Below are 17,896 nucleotides of genomic sequence, written 5' to 3'. Positions count from 1 at the left end.
CATATGCAGCATCGATTCGGTGTGTAAGAGCGGAGAGGCATGCGTTCGAATCGAGGTGCAGATCGGGAGGAGGACTGCTGCGTACATTCGGTAGCGTTGTTGCGAGCGGAGTTGCGATCATGGGTGGAAGTGTACCACGGAAATGGGTTGTGATGCTAAGAGCTAAGCATTTCTAAGCACCAGTTCGTTTTTTGTCTTCTTCTTCTTCTGCTTTTGACTGGCTTTTGTGGTCTGAACGGGTGGAAGAGGACGTCATTAATCACAGCAGGGGTGCGTTCGACCGTCCGTGCGTGCGTGCGTGCGTGATTTACGGCGTTCGGAGTAGAGCTGTGCAGTGGGCGCGGGCGCTCGCTCGCGCCATACAGAACATACAAATATGCTTTACGTAAACAGAGGGCAAAAACAAGAAGCAAAACACTAAACAATTTTCCAACCATCCTTGGGGAGGAGAGGAGTGTGATGCATTCGCATTACGGGGCGAGGCATTCCCAATAACCTGGTTATTGACTGTTTATCTTGCGTGTGCCGATGTCCGATCAAATGCACGTTACAATTGGCGTTACGGGCTGCGTTCTGTGTTTATTTCACGCTCGTTTGAAATAAAATCGATCCCTCCTGGCAGGCCCTTTCACCCAAAACCCAAAACATTGGGATAGGGATCCTTCGGACGCTTCTCACAACATTACAAATACAACGTGTCTATTAAATGGCTTCCTTGTTCTTCTTCGTCTGCCTCTTGTGCCTACGTATTGTTAAATGTAGGCTAACAGCGCTCTCAACAGTGGGTAGGGCAGGGGGTTTTTCGATTGAATATGTTACTCTTACTCTCGTTCCGGGAAGTTCGTTCCGGCGAGAAACCTAATCGCCACCCCCTGCCACCCCTGTCCGCATGTGTGCTGTCCGAAGCCGAGACAGTGACACGAGCAGCGAAGGCCACTCACGGGGGAGGGTGAAAAGTGCAAGTCAATTCCCTGTTTTTTTTCTGCAGCCAGGCTGGCTGACTGGTTGGCTTGCAATTGGGTTTCCGTAGCGTTTTATGGTAAACTGTCGACCCACACCCCCTCCCCTCCAGGCAGGATATGTGTATTCCATATCCCGAGCATGAGTCATTATGGGTATTTGGGAAACACAGCCGGGGGTCCGTTTAAGGGGTGCGTTGCACGGGTCGCATTACTCACCGCGGCGCACATTGGCGAAGGTGAGAACACAGCTGTCATTAGGCAGGAATACAAATAATGCATCACCGCATTTGAGGGAGGATAAGAATGGACAAATAAAGGCAGGTTTAAACACCCTTCAAGCGCAGGAAAAAATCGTCTAATGGTCAACCGGACCGGATGGTGATGGGCTGGTCACAAACGGGGGCTGCACAAAGGGCACAAAGGGCGATGTAGCAGTTGACTCAGAATGCACCAAGGCTTGAAATTAGCAACACACGGACGTGTAAGTTTGCGATGAATCATGGGCAAATAAATAATTTATGCATTTTATTGCAAGTTATTTCTTAGAAGCCGCAAAGGGAAGGACACGCCAAATTCAACCAAAAGACAACACACCAGCTTCAGGCTTCGTGGCGTTTCCTTCCGCGTGCAGAAGGAATCTTGCCTCACACTACAGATTGCATTAGACAGGGCAGGGACTGGCGGGGATCCATGGCCAAAGAGGATGCTGAAGGTTGAACGAACGAACGAACGTACGCCTCGGTGTTGGGGAAAAAGCTCATGTGCTCATGTTTACCGCAAAAAAAAAACAAAAAGAAAATGGAAAGGGACACTTCTGCACTTCAGCTGGGACAAAAGCGTACCGAACCGAAGTGTCCCTCTTTTGTCTCCAGTCACGTACAGCAGCAATGCACTAACTAGGTGAAAAAGAGTTGTCTCCATCAGAGTTACGTGATGTGATGATGATGGTGGTGCTGCTGCTGCTGCTGCCTCCTTGTCGTTCATTGTTTCATTACACGGCAGACGAACGGTGTCTCCACGGTACTTCCCCCAGTCGCCCAGCCGGGTCCAACTGTTTGTTTTGCAGCGAAGATTTGAAAAGTGTGCAGCAAAGTAACCCCTCACAACCCGCGCGCATGATTTGATTGCACAGGTTTATCAACGGGTCTCGCAAACACCACCGACCAGTGGTCCCAGCTTTATACACTTCTTTTGGACCACAACCACAACAACAGCAGCAAAAGAAAGGGACATAATTTCCTTCCAAAAAAAAAACCATTTGGACGCGATCGTCACGTATATTGTGTGTGTTAAATTAGACTGATCCTTGCGGAATGATTATGCATTGCAACAACCAAATCTTGCGCTTTTGGACAAACAAAGTGCGCACAAATGACAGCCAAAAACAAAAAAAATCTCTCCATTCATTGGGACACTTCTTGGGGTTTGGTGAGCGGGAGTGGGGCGCTTAGAAGATGCCACTTTTGGAAGTGGCTAATTGGCATCAATTTATTCTTTGGCCAGTGCTTAATTGTTTAATTGTACTGGAAACAGGCAGAATGTCAGTTTTCGCTTGCGAGTGGTGCTGTTGCCGTTTCTGTGTTGCAAAACTTAAAGAGATGATTATGGAGCGGGAAGCAGTTCTTGGTATTTGTGTGTGTGTGTGTTCTAATCAGTTCCATCATCCCTCACAGGAAGGTTGACACAACCCAAATGTTGCGGCACTTGAGCTGATACAATTACACCACCAAAATTAAAGTAACGCCAAAACATTCCAATGATAAAACACTCACTCCCGGTCAAGTCATTACTGGGCAGGATTTTAATACCTCTTTTGCCTGCAAAAGTTGGCACTTTATTCTTCCATTCGTGCGTGCCACTGCGGGCTAATGGAGAAATAATGGATTAATCAGTGACCCGTAGTGGACCCGATCCGATGCGATTCCGATTCCGATTCCGATCGGGCCGAGAACCGCACTTTAAGCTTCACACATGCAGAAACACCCCCTTTTTCATGCGGCATGGGATGCATTATTATGGTAGGGCAAATTTTGCGAGCAGCGGCGCGTTACACGCGCGTTCTCATAAATCACTCCCGCCCTTTCCCGGATCGGGGGCCTTTGAAAACCGCTGCGGTGTGTCCTGTATATGCTACACTTTTAACAGCATTTTATCGACTGCCGAGTGAGTGAGTGAGCGATGTGTGTGTGTGTGTGTGTGTGTGTGTGTGTGTGTGTGTGTGTGTGTGTGTGTGTGTGTGTGTGTGTGTGTGTTTACAAAATAAAGAAACGCGAAAAAAGCTCTTCACCATTTGCGTGATACCCGGTTTTATGCGTGTGCGGGGCGGCGCGCGTTCGATAGAAGAAAGCGCGTTTGTAGAGGCAATATATTTAATCCTTCGTTGAACTGGAAAAATCGATTCCGATGCACTTGCATTTTTTATACCACTATTCGATACCATCACCCACCACTCACCACCCATCACCACCCAGCACCATTCGATAAAGCGTTGGGGTGCGCGCTGCAGCGCAAGAGTTGCAATAAGCAATTGCAATAAAAAGAGGAGCAAAACCGATCCGTCGACGAAAAACGATTCCATGCGGTTTTATATGCGGTGCTGGAGTAGTGTCCGCTGAGCAGACGATTTGGCCACCGGGTCGGATGATTACAGTGCAGCACACAGCACACACAGCACACACAGCACACACAGCACACAGACACATTGGATCATATTTGTGGGAATGTGGATAGATGTTGAGAGAGCAAAAAAAAAACAGCATTAGTTTTACACTGTTACCTTTCGGTGTAGTGGCTCTGTGGGTGAACGAAAGATAAACTGGGCGCAATTTTGGGGAATAAGATCATAAATTTGAGTTTTAAAGCCAATCAAGTGTACGTTACGGTTCACTGTTTTGTGTTCTTATTTTGTGTGTGTGTGTGTGTGTGTATGACATGAAGAAGAACCCACGGGTAACCAGAAGGTACGCCCAGAGGGACCACAGCAAATAGGTAGAACCACCACCAACACGAACTAGACAGTTAATTTACCAAAACCGGGCGTCCGATCACCACACCCACCACCAGCACCAAGACGGGATTCGGGGTTCGGCGGGATGTCTTAATTTACGCCCTATGCGCCTTGCCTTTTTTCCAGCCTCTCGCCAAGCGGAACCATCAATGCAATTGGTTGCGATGGGAGGGGGGAAGGGCAAACAGAAGACTCGTAAATGTCACAAACTCTTTGATTGACTTCTTGAAAACACCCTCCACCCCTCCCTTTCCGTGCATGGCAAAAGCTGCGGGAGTGGCACCGCCGGCAGAACAGAACCAACCCGTTGGCGCGCGATCGTTTAATTTATGACGAACGGAACATTTTGATTGCATTTCGAACGCACGGCGGCGTTCAAAGCGCATCGCGAGATGACCCTTCGATGCGCACGGCCACGGTTCATCTTTTTCCCCCTCCCCACTCTATTGTTTTACACAACAGTCCGTTGCAAATAATTCCGTTAATGGGTGGGAAGTTGTCGGTAGCTAGTAGCTTCGAAGGCATCGGAAGGGCTAATTGATTGATAGAGCATTTGATCGCATTGTCGTCGTCCGAAGTGAACGACACAGACACTCATGCACACATGCACACACACACAGCATACTTGTCCACGCACGTCCTCCCACGTCGGAACTTCCCCGGGGGGAGGTTTCGGGGTTGTTAGTTCCGGTCCCAACCGACAGAGTGTGGTGGCATTTGGAGTTTTCCAGCTTCATTTTTCCACTACAAAAGAGCGCTTGCGCTTCCGAGGCGAGAATTACTCTCTCTCTCTCTCTCTCTCTCGGATCTCGCCTGAAATTGGTTGTTCTTGTTGAAACAGGATTGAAAGCATCGTACGGCTGGGTTAACGATCTACTTAACACGACCATAGCAAATAGAACATTGTACTTACAAGCAGAGGGATTATTGATGGCACCACCAAATGCCCACTGTGGTGGTTCAGTTTAAAGTCTATGCACGTTGCACGTCCCTGCACTGAGCTGCACACAGCTCGGTAACATCGGGTGCAGAAACGAAATCGGAGCTCTAAACGGGCCCAGCCGTCGGTTTCGGGCAGCGTAGCGCGCCCGAGCATAGCATGGAAACGACGCAGCACGAAGCGAAGCGGTTGCGTTGGGTTTCGCAGTCCATTAGTTACCACGCGTTCACAGGCAAAACGGCAGCAGCAGCAGCCAGCACAGTGTCGCGCTCGGTGGTGTGCGTACGTTTTACAACTCCCCCCCCCCGTTCCGCATCCGCCTTTTCCCGCAGCAAGCAATTGCGACTGGCAATTTAGTGCTAAAAAATCGGTGGATATGTGGTGGACATACTGGACATACAGTAAAATTGCTCATTTGGTGAAACAGTTGTGGTCGTTGTGAGCCGAAAAAAGAAGGGAGTCGAGCAAAAGGAATCGCAAAAAGGAGATCGATCAGCAGCGCGTGGGAGTACGAGTGCAGCTTTATATGTTACGCATCGAAACGCTCGGCCGGTGAAAGCTTGTCGGGGAGGTGGGATTGTGGGCACGTGAAGTGGATAGAAGATGTTACTTTTTTCCTGCCACTGATCACTAACCGAACGAATGAGTGCGTTCTTCCGCGAAAAGTTTAGTGTGCACAGCAACGAGCGAGTAGGCTTTGAAGTGGTTGTCAATAATCGATTACTAGCGGCAGTGCGACAGTGCGACAGTGGAGCTAAGCGTGCTCGGCAAGTCCTGGCCTAAGTGGTTGGTGGTGTAGTGTAGCGAGCAGCGAACGAAACGGAACGAAAAAAAGTGAACGAGTGAGAGAGAGAGAGGGAGTGAGTGGCAAAGGACGTAGGAAGAGTGCAGTGAAGTAGTAGTGATCAATTAAAAAATGATAGCATGGGCCTCTGCTGGAATGTGGATTGCTGCTGCCGCCGATGAAACGATATGAGCACGTATGCGTACACGGCCGGTTGTTGGGAATTACGCAAACAATGTACGAGATGTGGCGTTGGATAGTCGTCATACTGCAGCTCCTCTTGGCGGAAGGTGAGTCGATGAGAGTGGGACACACACACCATTTAATGCTTCACACTCCTACATGTTAATTAACCTGTTTTGATGGTCATGGCTTACTCGGGTCAAAAAATGATTGACATCGAATGAGCAGTGAGCAAAATCGGAACGGCATGTAACGCTCCGGAAAGCCCTTGCAAGGCGGCGGATTCTTGCCCGCCTCGCGCCCGGTCAGGTCGTAAGCATTAATGTTGTAAATTTACGTTCCCTGTCCGTGCGGACAGAATTCGCTTCAGGTATTATGCTCACAGAGGTGCGGGTGCCCAAGCACACCATCAAGGGCCACTCGGTCCGGCTGGAGTGTCATTATGACATGGAAGGCGAAGCGCTCTACTCGGTGAAGTGGTACAAGGATGGGCGCGAATTTTATCGATATGTGCCAAGGGACGACCCGCCGGGGACGGTTTTTCCTCAGCCGGGCATCATAGTGGATGTGAGTAAGCATTAGCAACCACGCTTGTTGTTCTCCTTCTTCGGTAGATTGTTCGGACTGGTAGTAAACGACCCTTGTTCTTGTTGCCTTGTTGCCCCTATCCTTGCCCATCCTTCCTTCCTTCGCAGCTGCTGAACTCTACCAGCGAGCAGGTGGTGCTGGATCCGATCGATCTCTCCTCGAGCGGTAAATATCGATGCGAGGTGTCAGCCGAGGCGCCCTCCTTCCAGACGGTCTCGGATCACGGCGAAATGCTGGTAGTCGGTGAGTACAGCACGGAGCGCAGGACGCGCTGGAGCCGATTGTAATGATGTCTGCCTGTTTCTGTCGCACCCACCCACTCCCCCCCCCCCCAAATCGGCCCCAGTGCTGCCCGAGGAGGATCCGTACATTACGGGCGGGAAGCCACGCTACCAGATCGGCGATATCGTGCGGGTGAACTGCACATCTGGCCGGTCGAAACCGGCGGTTCATCTGGCGTGGCACATCAACGGGGAGCAGGCGGACGGGTCGCTCGTGAAGCGGTACGAGCCGATCGTGTCCGGGCCGGACAAGCTGGAAACGTCCATACTGGGGCTGGAATTCCGTGTTAAGCCAAAACATTTCAAACGGGGCGATATGAAGCTCAAGGTACGCGGTCCCGTGGGGAGGGTGGCGGGCAAGAAAAATGTCTAAAACATGCAAATTTCTCCTTGGCTTCTTCGGCAGTGCCTCGCCACCATTTCGACCGTGTACTGGAAGAGCAACGAGGAGAGCGTCGAGGGGGAAAAGATTCAAAAAGCGCCCATGCTCGAGTCGCGCCGGGCCGTTTCGAGCGACACGCGAGCGGACCGAGTTCAAGGTAAGTACACGCGGTACAGCACCATCGGCGGTGCTGCGGTGCTGCGGCTACGGCAACGGTTCTTTATGGCGCAAATTTCGCGCTGTCGCTTCCCCCGCCGGGCCCTCGGTGTGCCATGTGCCAATGGCGCACGGCCTACACCGAACCAGAAAAAGCCCCATTGACAGTCATCCCCTTTTGTTTTGTTTTTTTTTCGTGTCCGATTCCGTGTTTCAGCGGCGAGCGGCGATGCATTGGCGAATAAATATTCATCGGGCTTGAATTTTACATTGCGCTGGCTGCTCACGGTGTTGGCCGCCGGTCGTTCGCTCTGGCCGTCGGCTGCGCTGCCCTAAATGCAACTTAATGCGAGCATGAGTCGGGCGGGCGGGCAGGCACAATCCAAACAAATCGCTCTCTTCAACTATAACAATTTTATTATCATTCACTGTAATACATTCCGTCCCGAAAACGGGTCCGACTCTTTTCGAACCCGCGACGTCTACCCAATCGGTCGTGCTGTCCGAGCCGCCGCGCTGGCCGGCACCTGGCCGAAGCGTGAACCGTACGTCCGTCGTGGTAGCAGCGCGCTTTCCAGCAACGGTCCTGGGAAGGCTGAGCGCCCCTTGCGGAACAGAAACAGAAATTGAACGCGACGCGGGGCGGTCGATTCATGTTACGGAAAAGATGAAGCATATCACGCCATTGTTCGGTTCGCAAGCAAGGGTGCAAGCAATTGGCTGCGAACAAGGTAATCCACAACTTGTGTGCCACGGCGACGGCGACTGCAAACAAACTGCAGCGCGTGTGTGTATGGTGCACGACGCTGCCTGCTGCTACTGCTGCTGGTCGACTCAACAATCATCATCTTAGCGAGTTCGCCACGCACGCTACAGCAATCCAGCCAGCCGCGGGGCCACGCGCAAGGAAAAGCGAATCAAACGAACCGGCGAACGTACGCACCAGATGGGCAAACAAGTATCGGCCGCGTGCTTTTTAACTATGGAAGTATCACGTCGAACAAAACGACACGGATCATATCACTACGACACAATGAAGTAATATCTTGATGTGCTTTTTCACTGTTCACTCCCGAAAAATCGTACTAAAATTTGACAAAAAGAAACCCCGCAAAGGAAAATAACATTTAAAAACATATCACCAGGTGAAGTATTTGAGGAAAAGCGTAATGCAAAAGCAAAAGAAAGCAACCAAAAAAAAAAAAAGGCAACCAAACGATCAAATTTTCACTCCAGTTTATTCGTGGATAAGTGTGTCGCAAAATCGATTCGATGATCCCTCTTTGTAAAAAGTTTGTAAATATTGTAAAAGACTCTCGCCGGGCTGCGGTAGTAGGTCGGGTAGGTCGAAATGTGCCCAAATTGTTGCTACGTTTTTTTTTTTTGGTTTTTTATTTCTCCCCCTACACAAAGTACGAAGATTTTAGATAATAATGTGAAACAAACCAAAAGAAAATTTGAATTTATATACACTTAACTATACACTTACACACACAAACACAAACACACAAACACAAACACAGACACAGACAGCTAGCCAACACTACTCGACCGACGCACACCGAGTATAGTCGATTATTCTTCTAGACAATTGTTACTGATCCCATACGATGGGGAGAAGACCGTATGAACAACGATGCGTGTGCAAAGAACGAGGCCGTGACTGAAAGAATAAAGTACTTTTATCCATTATGGTAATAACAATTACATCGGACCGACGCGTTTGACTTCTTGTCGAAACTGTTCCGAAACGGCACCCGATCCGGAGATACATAATAAGGTAAGTAGGCAATGAATCCGCGCCCGCAACGCATATACAGGGTTTGCCAGGAGTTCTCGTAGCTACGGGACACTTTATTGACTTTTTCTTACGCGAAATGAACTAAATGTAATAGGAATTGGACTCTACAGAACCCTTGTTGGACAAATCCAATAGGAATTTCTAAGGAGCCTGGCCAAAGAGTCCAATTTCCACCATATGAAGTCAAGGAAGTGTCCCACAACTATGAAAACCCCTTGGATAACCCTGTAATGCGTCTTTATCCTCGTCAGCGTGGCAACCAGTGCGTACTAGATCATTTTCTTCCGTAATTTCATTACTCTCGGCACTCAATCATCGGGCGAAATCGGGGGCGAAAAGCTACAAATCGGTGACCGGGATCGCCATGAAAGTTAATATGAAGGTGCGGACAAAATGATTTTCCCGCTGCGCGAACCCTCCCCTATCGCGTAACGCAACCGCGTGCTAATAGTGCGTGTGTGTGTGTAACGTCAGCAAATTAATAAACGTCCCAGGTGATGTCTGCGTGTAATTGATGCCAAACTAATGGTGTGGCAGAATGAGCCGTTCTTTTGGTCGTTCTTTTTCGTGTCCTCTCCGCGTGTTCCCCTCCTCCGCGAAACCCTGCAGGATGTAGGGTGTCCAAGAATCCTTTTCAGGGTCCGGCTGGGAATTATCAATCAATTACTTTATTTGCCAAATAAATGTCAAATATCTTTCACATCGCTTTACCACCGGTACACCCCATCCATGGGGCATGGACTCCGGGTGACATTTGTTCTATTCTCACCGGTGCACGTGCGGGTGGTTGTCGTGCGTGCGTGCGCCACCGTCGTCCGGATGCTGTGGGAGAACACGTGGCTCGAGGGGTGGTCGAATGAGGGTGGGCTCAGTAGTGTAGTACCGAGGTAAGGACAGTTTTCGTTCACTCTCCCATCACCAGAGACACACGAACAAATGTGTCCCCACACACACACACACACACATACACAACCGCACACAGCAGCCGCTCCTCACGCACCGGGTGTGTTGGAATGTTGTCCGGCGGCGGTGGCGGCAGCAGAAGTGTTGGCAGCATGACACGGGACTGGGCAAAAAGGACACAACAAAAATGAACAACAGCAACACACACACACACAGAAAAAAGGGCAGCAAATAATGTCATTTTATTTATGTGGTGACTTTGCGGCAAGCAGCAGCAGCAGCAGCAGCAGCAGAAAGTCACACACTCGAAGGTGGGATAAATTTCGGTCCCCGTAGTTTGGCCGCCAAGGGGCACACAGGCACAGGCAGGCGTGCGCCAACCACTACCACCACCACCAACAGTGCTCTAGGCGTACGTCCTCTTGTGTCCCATTACCGGGCTTTGGTATGTTTGTGTGTGTGTGTGTGTGTGTGTGTGTGTGTGTGTGTGTGTGTGTGTGTGTGTTTGCGTACATCCGTACATAGCGCTGTTGTTTCTTCATTGTGTGTGCGCCCTCCGATGGCAATATCCAAGATTTATGGTTTCTGTAATCATATCCGCAGAAGTGAAAGTACAAACGACCTGCTACGTGTCTGGTTTTCCGGATGTTTACGCCGCATTTGATGACGCTAGAATTCTTGAGCCGCGGGGGCTGCGCGGTCCCCTCCCCCCCCCCCCCGTGTTTTTGCGCTCCCGCGGCGCGTGGAGGAGGGTCGCACTGGAATAGGAAAAGTTGTGTCATTTTTCATGTAGTTAGCAGCACGCTTATACAGTTATTTTGCGTCGGGTAAAAGGGGGGAGGAAGGGCGCACCTTCGCCAGAGGCCAGAGGGAAGAAATTTGATAAATGCTACAAAAGTGAAATGACCGATGGATTACAAAAGGATCGGAAAAGTGTTATTTGATTTACTGCACCCAATGTCTTGCACAATTTCGCTTGCCAATGCATGGTGGCGTGGGGATCTCTCCGGGGAACCGTTTTGCTCCGTCGCAAGATGAAAGAACAACACAAACCCTACCCCAACCCCCCCCCCCCTCGCCCGGTGGAGGCCTCGTTCAAAGAGTACTCTACCGTGCAAGTGACAAACTGTGTAGCTGCTGCGGAGGTGCTGCTGGAAAGAAAAGGACAGCACAAGGGCGACCAGTTCCAGTTAATCGAGAGCCGCTCGGCGACGAAAAATGGCACTGTGAAATGGTTAAAGTTGGACGATTCTCGGCTAAAATGTGGAACCATTACAATAGAACGGAAACGGTTGGTGTCCGGGCAGTTCCGGGTTTATTCTTTCCCGCCTGCCCCGCCATCGCCGACAGATAACTTTCCTCGGTGTTATTAAAGTCATTACTCTGCACAGCGACGACACTCCATCCTTTGCTGCCGGACCTCCGTTGCACACACACACACACACACACACACACACACACACACACACACACCGGTGCTGCTGGTCCAACGTTTTGGTTGTTTAGTTGCGTTCCTTTGTCCCCGGCAGCCGCATCTCGGCATCGCACCAGCAGGACAGAAGGCAAAGTTATAAAAAGTTTATATATTTTATTATTATATAATTCATCTGTTGAAAGCATTTTTATCACGTTTGTCCTTTCTCGCTGGCGTGGTTGCTGGGTGTGTGTGTGTGTGCTGTTGCTCTCGACGGTATCGTTTCCGGGCTTCTGCGAGGCACGAGAAGGAAGACTCTGGCCCGGCGTGGCTACTCTTTTTTTTTGCTTTCCCCCGGGGGAAAATGAACACGTCAGATAAATAAGGGCAGCGAGGGCAAAAAATCCTTTAGCTGTACACGGCACGGCACGGCAAACTCACTGAAACGCGAGATTGTGGGAAGTGTGTGAAGGATCTGGCGGACGGAGACCGACAAACAGCGACACCGAAGGCCGAAGGTGTTTCTCCCGCGTACCCATGCTTTGCACGTCATGGCGTCATGCCATCGTTAGAAGACACAATTTTCTTTCCTTCCCCCCGGTTTTTCTCTTGCAGTTTAATTTTTTCGCCAGTCGTCCGTCTCCCAAAGTCCGTTGACAAAGGCGGCGACGGCGTTCATTTTCTACACACATCCGTACTTTGTGATTTTTTACGCCTGCGATCTAAGCAACCGCGGAAGGTACACAGCTTACGTCAGTGTGGATTTTTGTTTTGCCCGCTCTATCGGTGTGTGTGTGTGTGTGTGTGTGTGTGTGGGGGGGGGGGGGTCGTCCGTCAATGCTTCCATTTAATAAGCGTCACTCAAGCCGATAGGCGATCATTTTTTCCCCCTTGCTGAGGTGAACTGTGAGACTAAATAGAAACTGAAGGAGAAGTTCAAGTGATACCTCAACATTGCCCTAAGCCGATGGAAGCTGAACTGATGAAAATCCCAAGCCAGCCAGCAGCCAGCCAGGGGTAGAAGTTCTGTACGTGGTGGTGGAATTGAATAGACAGCGTTGTACAGAGAGAGAGAGTACTTAAGTAAACAGTAGCTTTAAAAAACATCCAGCAGGTGAGTGCGAAATGTATTTGCAACAGCTCTTCTCAATCAATATCGGTGTAGATTATGCCCATGAAAGCCTTCGCCTCAAGCGAGCTGAAACGAAACGAAAGCCTCTTACTAATTGCTGCAGTAATAGGGTGGTGCAGTGCAATGGAAGTGAATTGCCGGGGAGAGTTACTAACATTTGTAGTGCGACGTACTTATGGGAGGTGTTTTAATAATCCGATAATCCGTTCCCAAGAATGCTGGTGAATATTTTCGTGAAAGGTTCTTCTAAGATTTGAAGATTCGTTGAGCGTTAAGTCCTGTTAAGTTACGGTATTGGTGTTCCAGAAATAGATGGAATAGCTAAAAAAAAAGGACACCCACTGTCAGCCGGGAAAGATCGAAGAAAACCCGAATTGACAATGAAAAGCATCCGTTGCTAAGTTTGTGTGTGTTGCCAAGGAGTGCGTCTGCGTCTGTGTGAGAGAGTGAGTGTGAAGGGTATTTTGGCAGAGGTTGGAAACATTTATTTTTAATATCCTGTGCCGGAATGGTGGACTGGCGGGACTGGGCGGGAGGCGGGACGGGGGAGTGTCTGTAATGAGCCGTTCCGGCCATATGCGAGGCAAGATTAAATTTTCCACATGAAAATTAAATTTAATTAAATAGAGGCTCTCTGGAATCGGGAATGATTGCAGTTTTGAGTTTTCCGAGCAGTAAACTTTGGGAGTGGAGTGTGGAGTAGGTCCTACTAGAGTGAGAGGGAGGAAGAGAGAGACAGAGAGCATGCTTTTCTTATTGGGAGGAAAACGTTCTTAGCCGTGGCAACGACGACCGTACGGCACGCTGTCCTGTCCCTGTGCTAAACCGTAATTGATAAGGCGGACGGGCGGTCTCTATCAACGCTTGGAGGTGACCGAAACCTACCCAGCAGGTACCCAGGAAGTTTGGTGCTGTCTTGACAGGCCGCACAAGTGCAAGTTTGTAAAACTAATACTCTGTCGCAGCAGGAGAAGGTGGTTTGCGCGACAAGACAGAAGCTTGGACGCTTGTGGTACAGAACATTAACAGAAATAGAGATGCACGGTTGCGTCCAAGAAATACTCAGTCAGTAGCGAAAAATCTTGTAATGCTCCGCAATAAATAAATGCAAACAAATGATAATGAACGCAGTCTTTCGTCCGTTCGTCCGTCCGTCCATCCGTCCGTTCGTCCGTCCGTTCGTCCGTCCGTCCGTCCATCTCGTCCATCGGTTCTCGTTATTTAGCAACTGTCGGGCTTGTCGTTCGTCGAGGTCCTGCTGTCCATTCGGCCTCGCTTGCGCTGTGGTGGGGGTCGGGCCGGCATGGAGGGACGCTGCAAGATACGCCGCTCTATAAAGATAACGATGGTAAATTTGTGGGACATTGAAGCATAAATTTTCATATCTTCTACCCGGGGCACCATCGTCCGCGTCATCGCGAGCGAACGTCGTCAGCCAAGTCGCCGGCGCCGTTCGGCTATTGTGTGTGTGTGTGTTTTATAGAGCAATTTTGCTTGCGGAAAAACATTGAAAACAAGAATAAAGAACGCAAATTAAGGTTGTTCTATTGTCCTTAAACTAGCTCCTTTGCCTCTGCTCATTTCCATTTTTCTATCATTTTGCAGTCGCGCGCGAACAATGTAATGGGGCAGGGGGAAGGGGAAGGGGTGGAGCAAGGTAAGACAAACAGGGGTCCGTGCTCGAGCAAAGAAAGGTGAAAGAGAAAGCAGCTCAGAAAGAGGTCAGAAATTACTTTATGTGCGTTCCTGTTTTGTTTTTTTTTTGTTTCGCTATTCTTCATTCCTATTCTTCTGCATCGCAGATTGGTGTATTAATCATAATTGAATGTAATCATGTTGTCAATCTACTGCTGCTGCGGTGGTGGTGAAAGTCTGTTGCGGCGCTCGTTTGCCCGTGGGATGGCACGGCACAGCTTCGTAAAATGGAGGTTTGTTTTTTTTTTCTCCCAAAGTTTTTTTTTTTTATATTAATCTTAAATGATTTTATGCAAACAAAAAATATACATTATGTTTGCCTGCGCACCATGTTGGAATGGTTTGGTTTCCGCTTTTGATCATTCGGGTTGGATTCGAAGAAACCACCAAGCCAAGCAGTGCAGTGCGGCTGCGGCGCGATTAGCTGCGACGGTTACAACAATTAAAAGTTTCTATTTTGGCCAGCTGCGGTTGTGGGGCTTCTAACCTTTCCACCCTGAACTCTTGGCAGGGATCGACTGTCCAACCACACACACACACACACACACACACACACACACACATATACTGGGGCACTTGATAAGTTTCTTTGTCCCCGTGTATTCATAGCAGACGGCGGCGGCGGCAGCGGCGGAGAGTGGGGCATTGGGAGCCAAAGTTTTGTGTAAAGAGCCTAGTCATGGTTTGTCCCCTGGACACACACACACACACACACGCGCGCGCTGGACTCGAGGAAGACCGATAAGAAGCAATCGCATAGTGTCCTCTTTGTTGTGGATGTTTGAGAAATCTTTTGCAGTGTGCTTGCCGACTGACGACCGACCGTCCAACCGACCGACCGTTGCCTTGGGCGTGTGAAAGTGGTCTCGTTGCATATCATAAAAGTTTCAAGGCTAATGGTAATGAACTTTCCCTGCAGAAGACACCATTCTTAAATAAGTGTGTCGGTGGAGAAGAAAGAAAAAAAAAAACGTAAACGGTGTGTCAACACTGCCGCCCCCCGTTCCAACAGAAAACGTTGAGTGTGTTGAACAAAATGTCGACCAGCTAAATGTGAAACATTGATGACGCACACGGTGGGAGAGATGGGCATGGGCAGGTGGACGGAGAAATAAGAAACGATTTCGCTGTACTAAATAAACGACGGCATTTAAATTGGGCACACTCTTGATTCTGCTAACTAGTGCAATCTAAATTAAAGGACATCTTGTGAACGCCCGGCCTTGCGCCAAACGCCAACGCCAACCGTTGCGCAACAGAGCCCACTGGCAGCCCAATTTCCCAGTTTCACCAGGCGCTTGTTTGCCGGTGTAAAATATTGAAGGCAGTTTTGAGGGTGGTAACTGTGTGAAATTTGTCTTGAAATTGCTGCCAGAAAGCGCTTTAGAATGAAAATTTATGGCCCATCCTCTCGCCCCCGCTGCCAGTATCGGTACGACAGTTGTGTTGTGTGTTGTGTAGTGGCCGCTGCTAGTGCGAGAGGCGATAATATTTTCACTCCTTTCTCTGGCACTCCGGCATGGCGAATGGCTGGCTGCATTGGCTGTAGCGCCACACACAATGGTCATCGTCCTGTTGTGTACGACGAGTACAAGCCGGCAAGGCAAATACTGCGCGGTCTTGCACTGTGAGGCTAAGTGTTTTTGCAAGAAGCGAAAGTTAAAGTGTTGCCAGAAGTGGCATGATGAAAAGTGGTGGGTGAGCCGGGGGAGAGGGGGTGCGGTCATTCACGGGGAAGGTGGAAGGAAACGGAAAGCCTCACCGTGAGGTACGGTGTCGGCTAACGGTGGCAAAGCACGAGCGAGCGAGCGGACGGACGAACGGACAAATGCAATAAGGGCAACTTAGTGGTTTTGACTTCTCGGTTCAACGCTGACCATTTACTCATCCGACCGCATATTCAGAACTCCAGCCCCGCACACACACACACACTGCAGAGAACACAAAGCAAAACTGCGCAATATTTTAAGTCCAGTGAATTTGAGCAAATCCTACACACACACACCACCACTCGTAGCACAAACCGGCGAAAGGTGCGAAACAGTCACCCATTCACAGTCACACCCATGGCTCCCCATGCATTTTGGGGCGTCGCATCGTGCAGCAGCAGCAGCAGCAGCAGCAGGCGAGTGATAGTTTAATTCGGCGGGAAATGTTTTGAGCGCTGTGAGCTGGGTGAGTGGGTTTCGCCCGGGGGTGGCCCCGAAGAGAGAGAGAGAGAGAGAGAGGGGTTTTGTCGCTTTATTGTTCGGTATGGTACTGGTAAACTGATCGCGAATTAACATAAAGTGGGCAACCAGTCTAGTGGCTTTTGCTCGTGGACAAAATGTGTTTAAATGATGCCTCCTCAGTTGTTGACTCAGTTCGAGTGTTTTGGGCTCTTCAGTTTAGCTATGAGCTGCTATGAAATGGTTACAATGAAGCGGTTTTTTGGAGGGGGGGGTGGGGATAAAAGCTCGGTCCATCATTTGCCACCAGAATTTGTGTGCTGCTCTCCCCGAAAACCGTCTCGCGTCACTGTAGCGGCGTTTTTCGCCACTTTTGCGCCAAGTGAGAAGAACAATAAATAAGCAACTTGCGCGGATTAGTGAAATCCTTTTTGCATGCCTCTTTTTTTTCTTGGTTTAATTACCGCTGTAACCGAAAGGAACTGCAAGAATTTCCGCTATCGCGTTACCGCGAGAACAGCGCCAGATTTTCGGCTGGTTTTCCATCGGACAAACCCGGTGGCGGAAGGGCGGGATGTGTGTATCGTTTTCCTCAACAGACCATTTGTCTTTATCGCGCCAAGCGAAGGAGAAATTTTTGCCTTTTGTGGTTCGGATGGAAAATTTCGTTCGAAAAATCGCTCCCCTATTCGGCGCGCACACGGATCGCCGGACCCAAAAAAGGGAGTACAATAATGTACAGCAGGAATTTATCGATCGGAGAATTAACTGCGCCCGGGGGTAGGTTGCTATCATTACACATTAGCACGTTGTTGGTGGTGATTCTAATAGAGCAGCAAGTTCTCTAATCGTTGCCGAAGTAGCAGAAGCGAAGCGGTTTTGGGATATTTAGGGGAAAACTCGTAACACATATTGAAGTGCTGAAAAGCAGGCTGTGTAATGCTGTGTATTGCAGTGCTGGGTAAGTGTAGCCTTAAAGCGGGAGATTGAAAGGTTGTCACAATATGAATGCATAGCGCAAGCCTGCCGCTAAGGGAAGAGGAGTTAGCAGCAGCTAACACAATAACAATGCTTCAGAGACAGAATAAAGCAGCAGCCAACGTGTCATTGTTGGCAAATAGTAAATCGGTTTTGGATTGGTTCGAATTTGCCTCTTCACTGGTGTGATCGCGCGCGCGATTTTGCAACCCCCCGCACACTCCCGTTCCCTAAAAAAAATGGCGATTGGCTACGGCATTGCTGCAACACACAGTGGATAATTTGGCTTGCCTGCAATCACGGAACATTCACCACAGTCATAAATTTTCATCGCATTTTCCCTCTCGGCTCGGAATCTCTTCGCTTCATCCTGCTTGCGACAGCCCCGTTAACGGGTTTCGGTTCGATGCCGGCTCGTGTGCCCGCGTTGCAAGCCTCCCGAATAAAGAGCGCGGGGAAAATTATCGAGTCGATTGGATTCGGCCCTCCCCCCCCCCCCCCCCCCCCCGCCGACAACAAAGC

General features: G+C 49.7%; 1 protein-coding gene across 1 annotated transcript; it reads left to right on the top strand.

Moving 5' to 3' along the window:
- Positions 1–5,106: 5,106 nt before the first annotated feature.
- Positions 5,107–8,987, top strand: LOC121595220. Its single transcript, XM_041918991.1, has 6 exons — positions 5,107–5,983; positions 6,235–6,443; positions 6,572–6,707; positions 6,811–7,073; positions 7,152–7,284; positions 7,501–8,987. The coding sequence occupies exons 1-6, from the start codon at positions 5,872–5,874 to the stop codon at positions 7,617–7,619; spliced, it is 972 nt and encodes a 323-aa protein (XP_041774925.1). The 5' UTR covers positions 5,107–5,871; the 3' UTR covers positions 7,620–8,987.
- Positions 8,988–17,896: the final 8,909 nt, after the last annotated feature.

The sequence above is a fragment of the Anopheles merus genome, chromosome 3R (genome assembly GCF_017562075.2).
Source record: "Anopheles merus strain MAF chromosome 3R, AmerM5.1, whole genome shotgun sequence".
NCBI classification, from domain to species: Eukaryota; Metazoa; Arthropoda; class Insecta; order Diptera; family Culicidae; genus Anopheles; species Anopheles merus.
The sequence above is the reverse complement of the archived record's forward strand: the minus strand, read 5'-3'. Positions and strand labels throughout refer to the sequence as shown.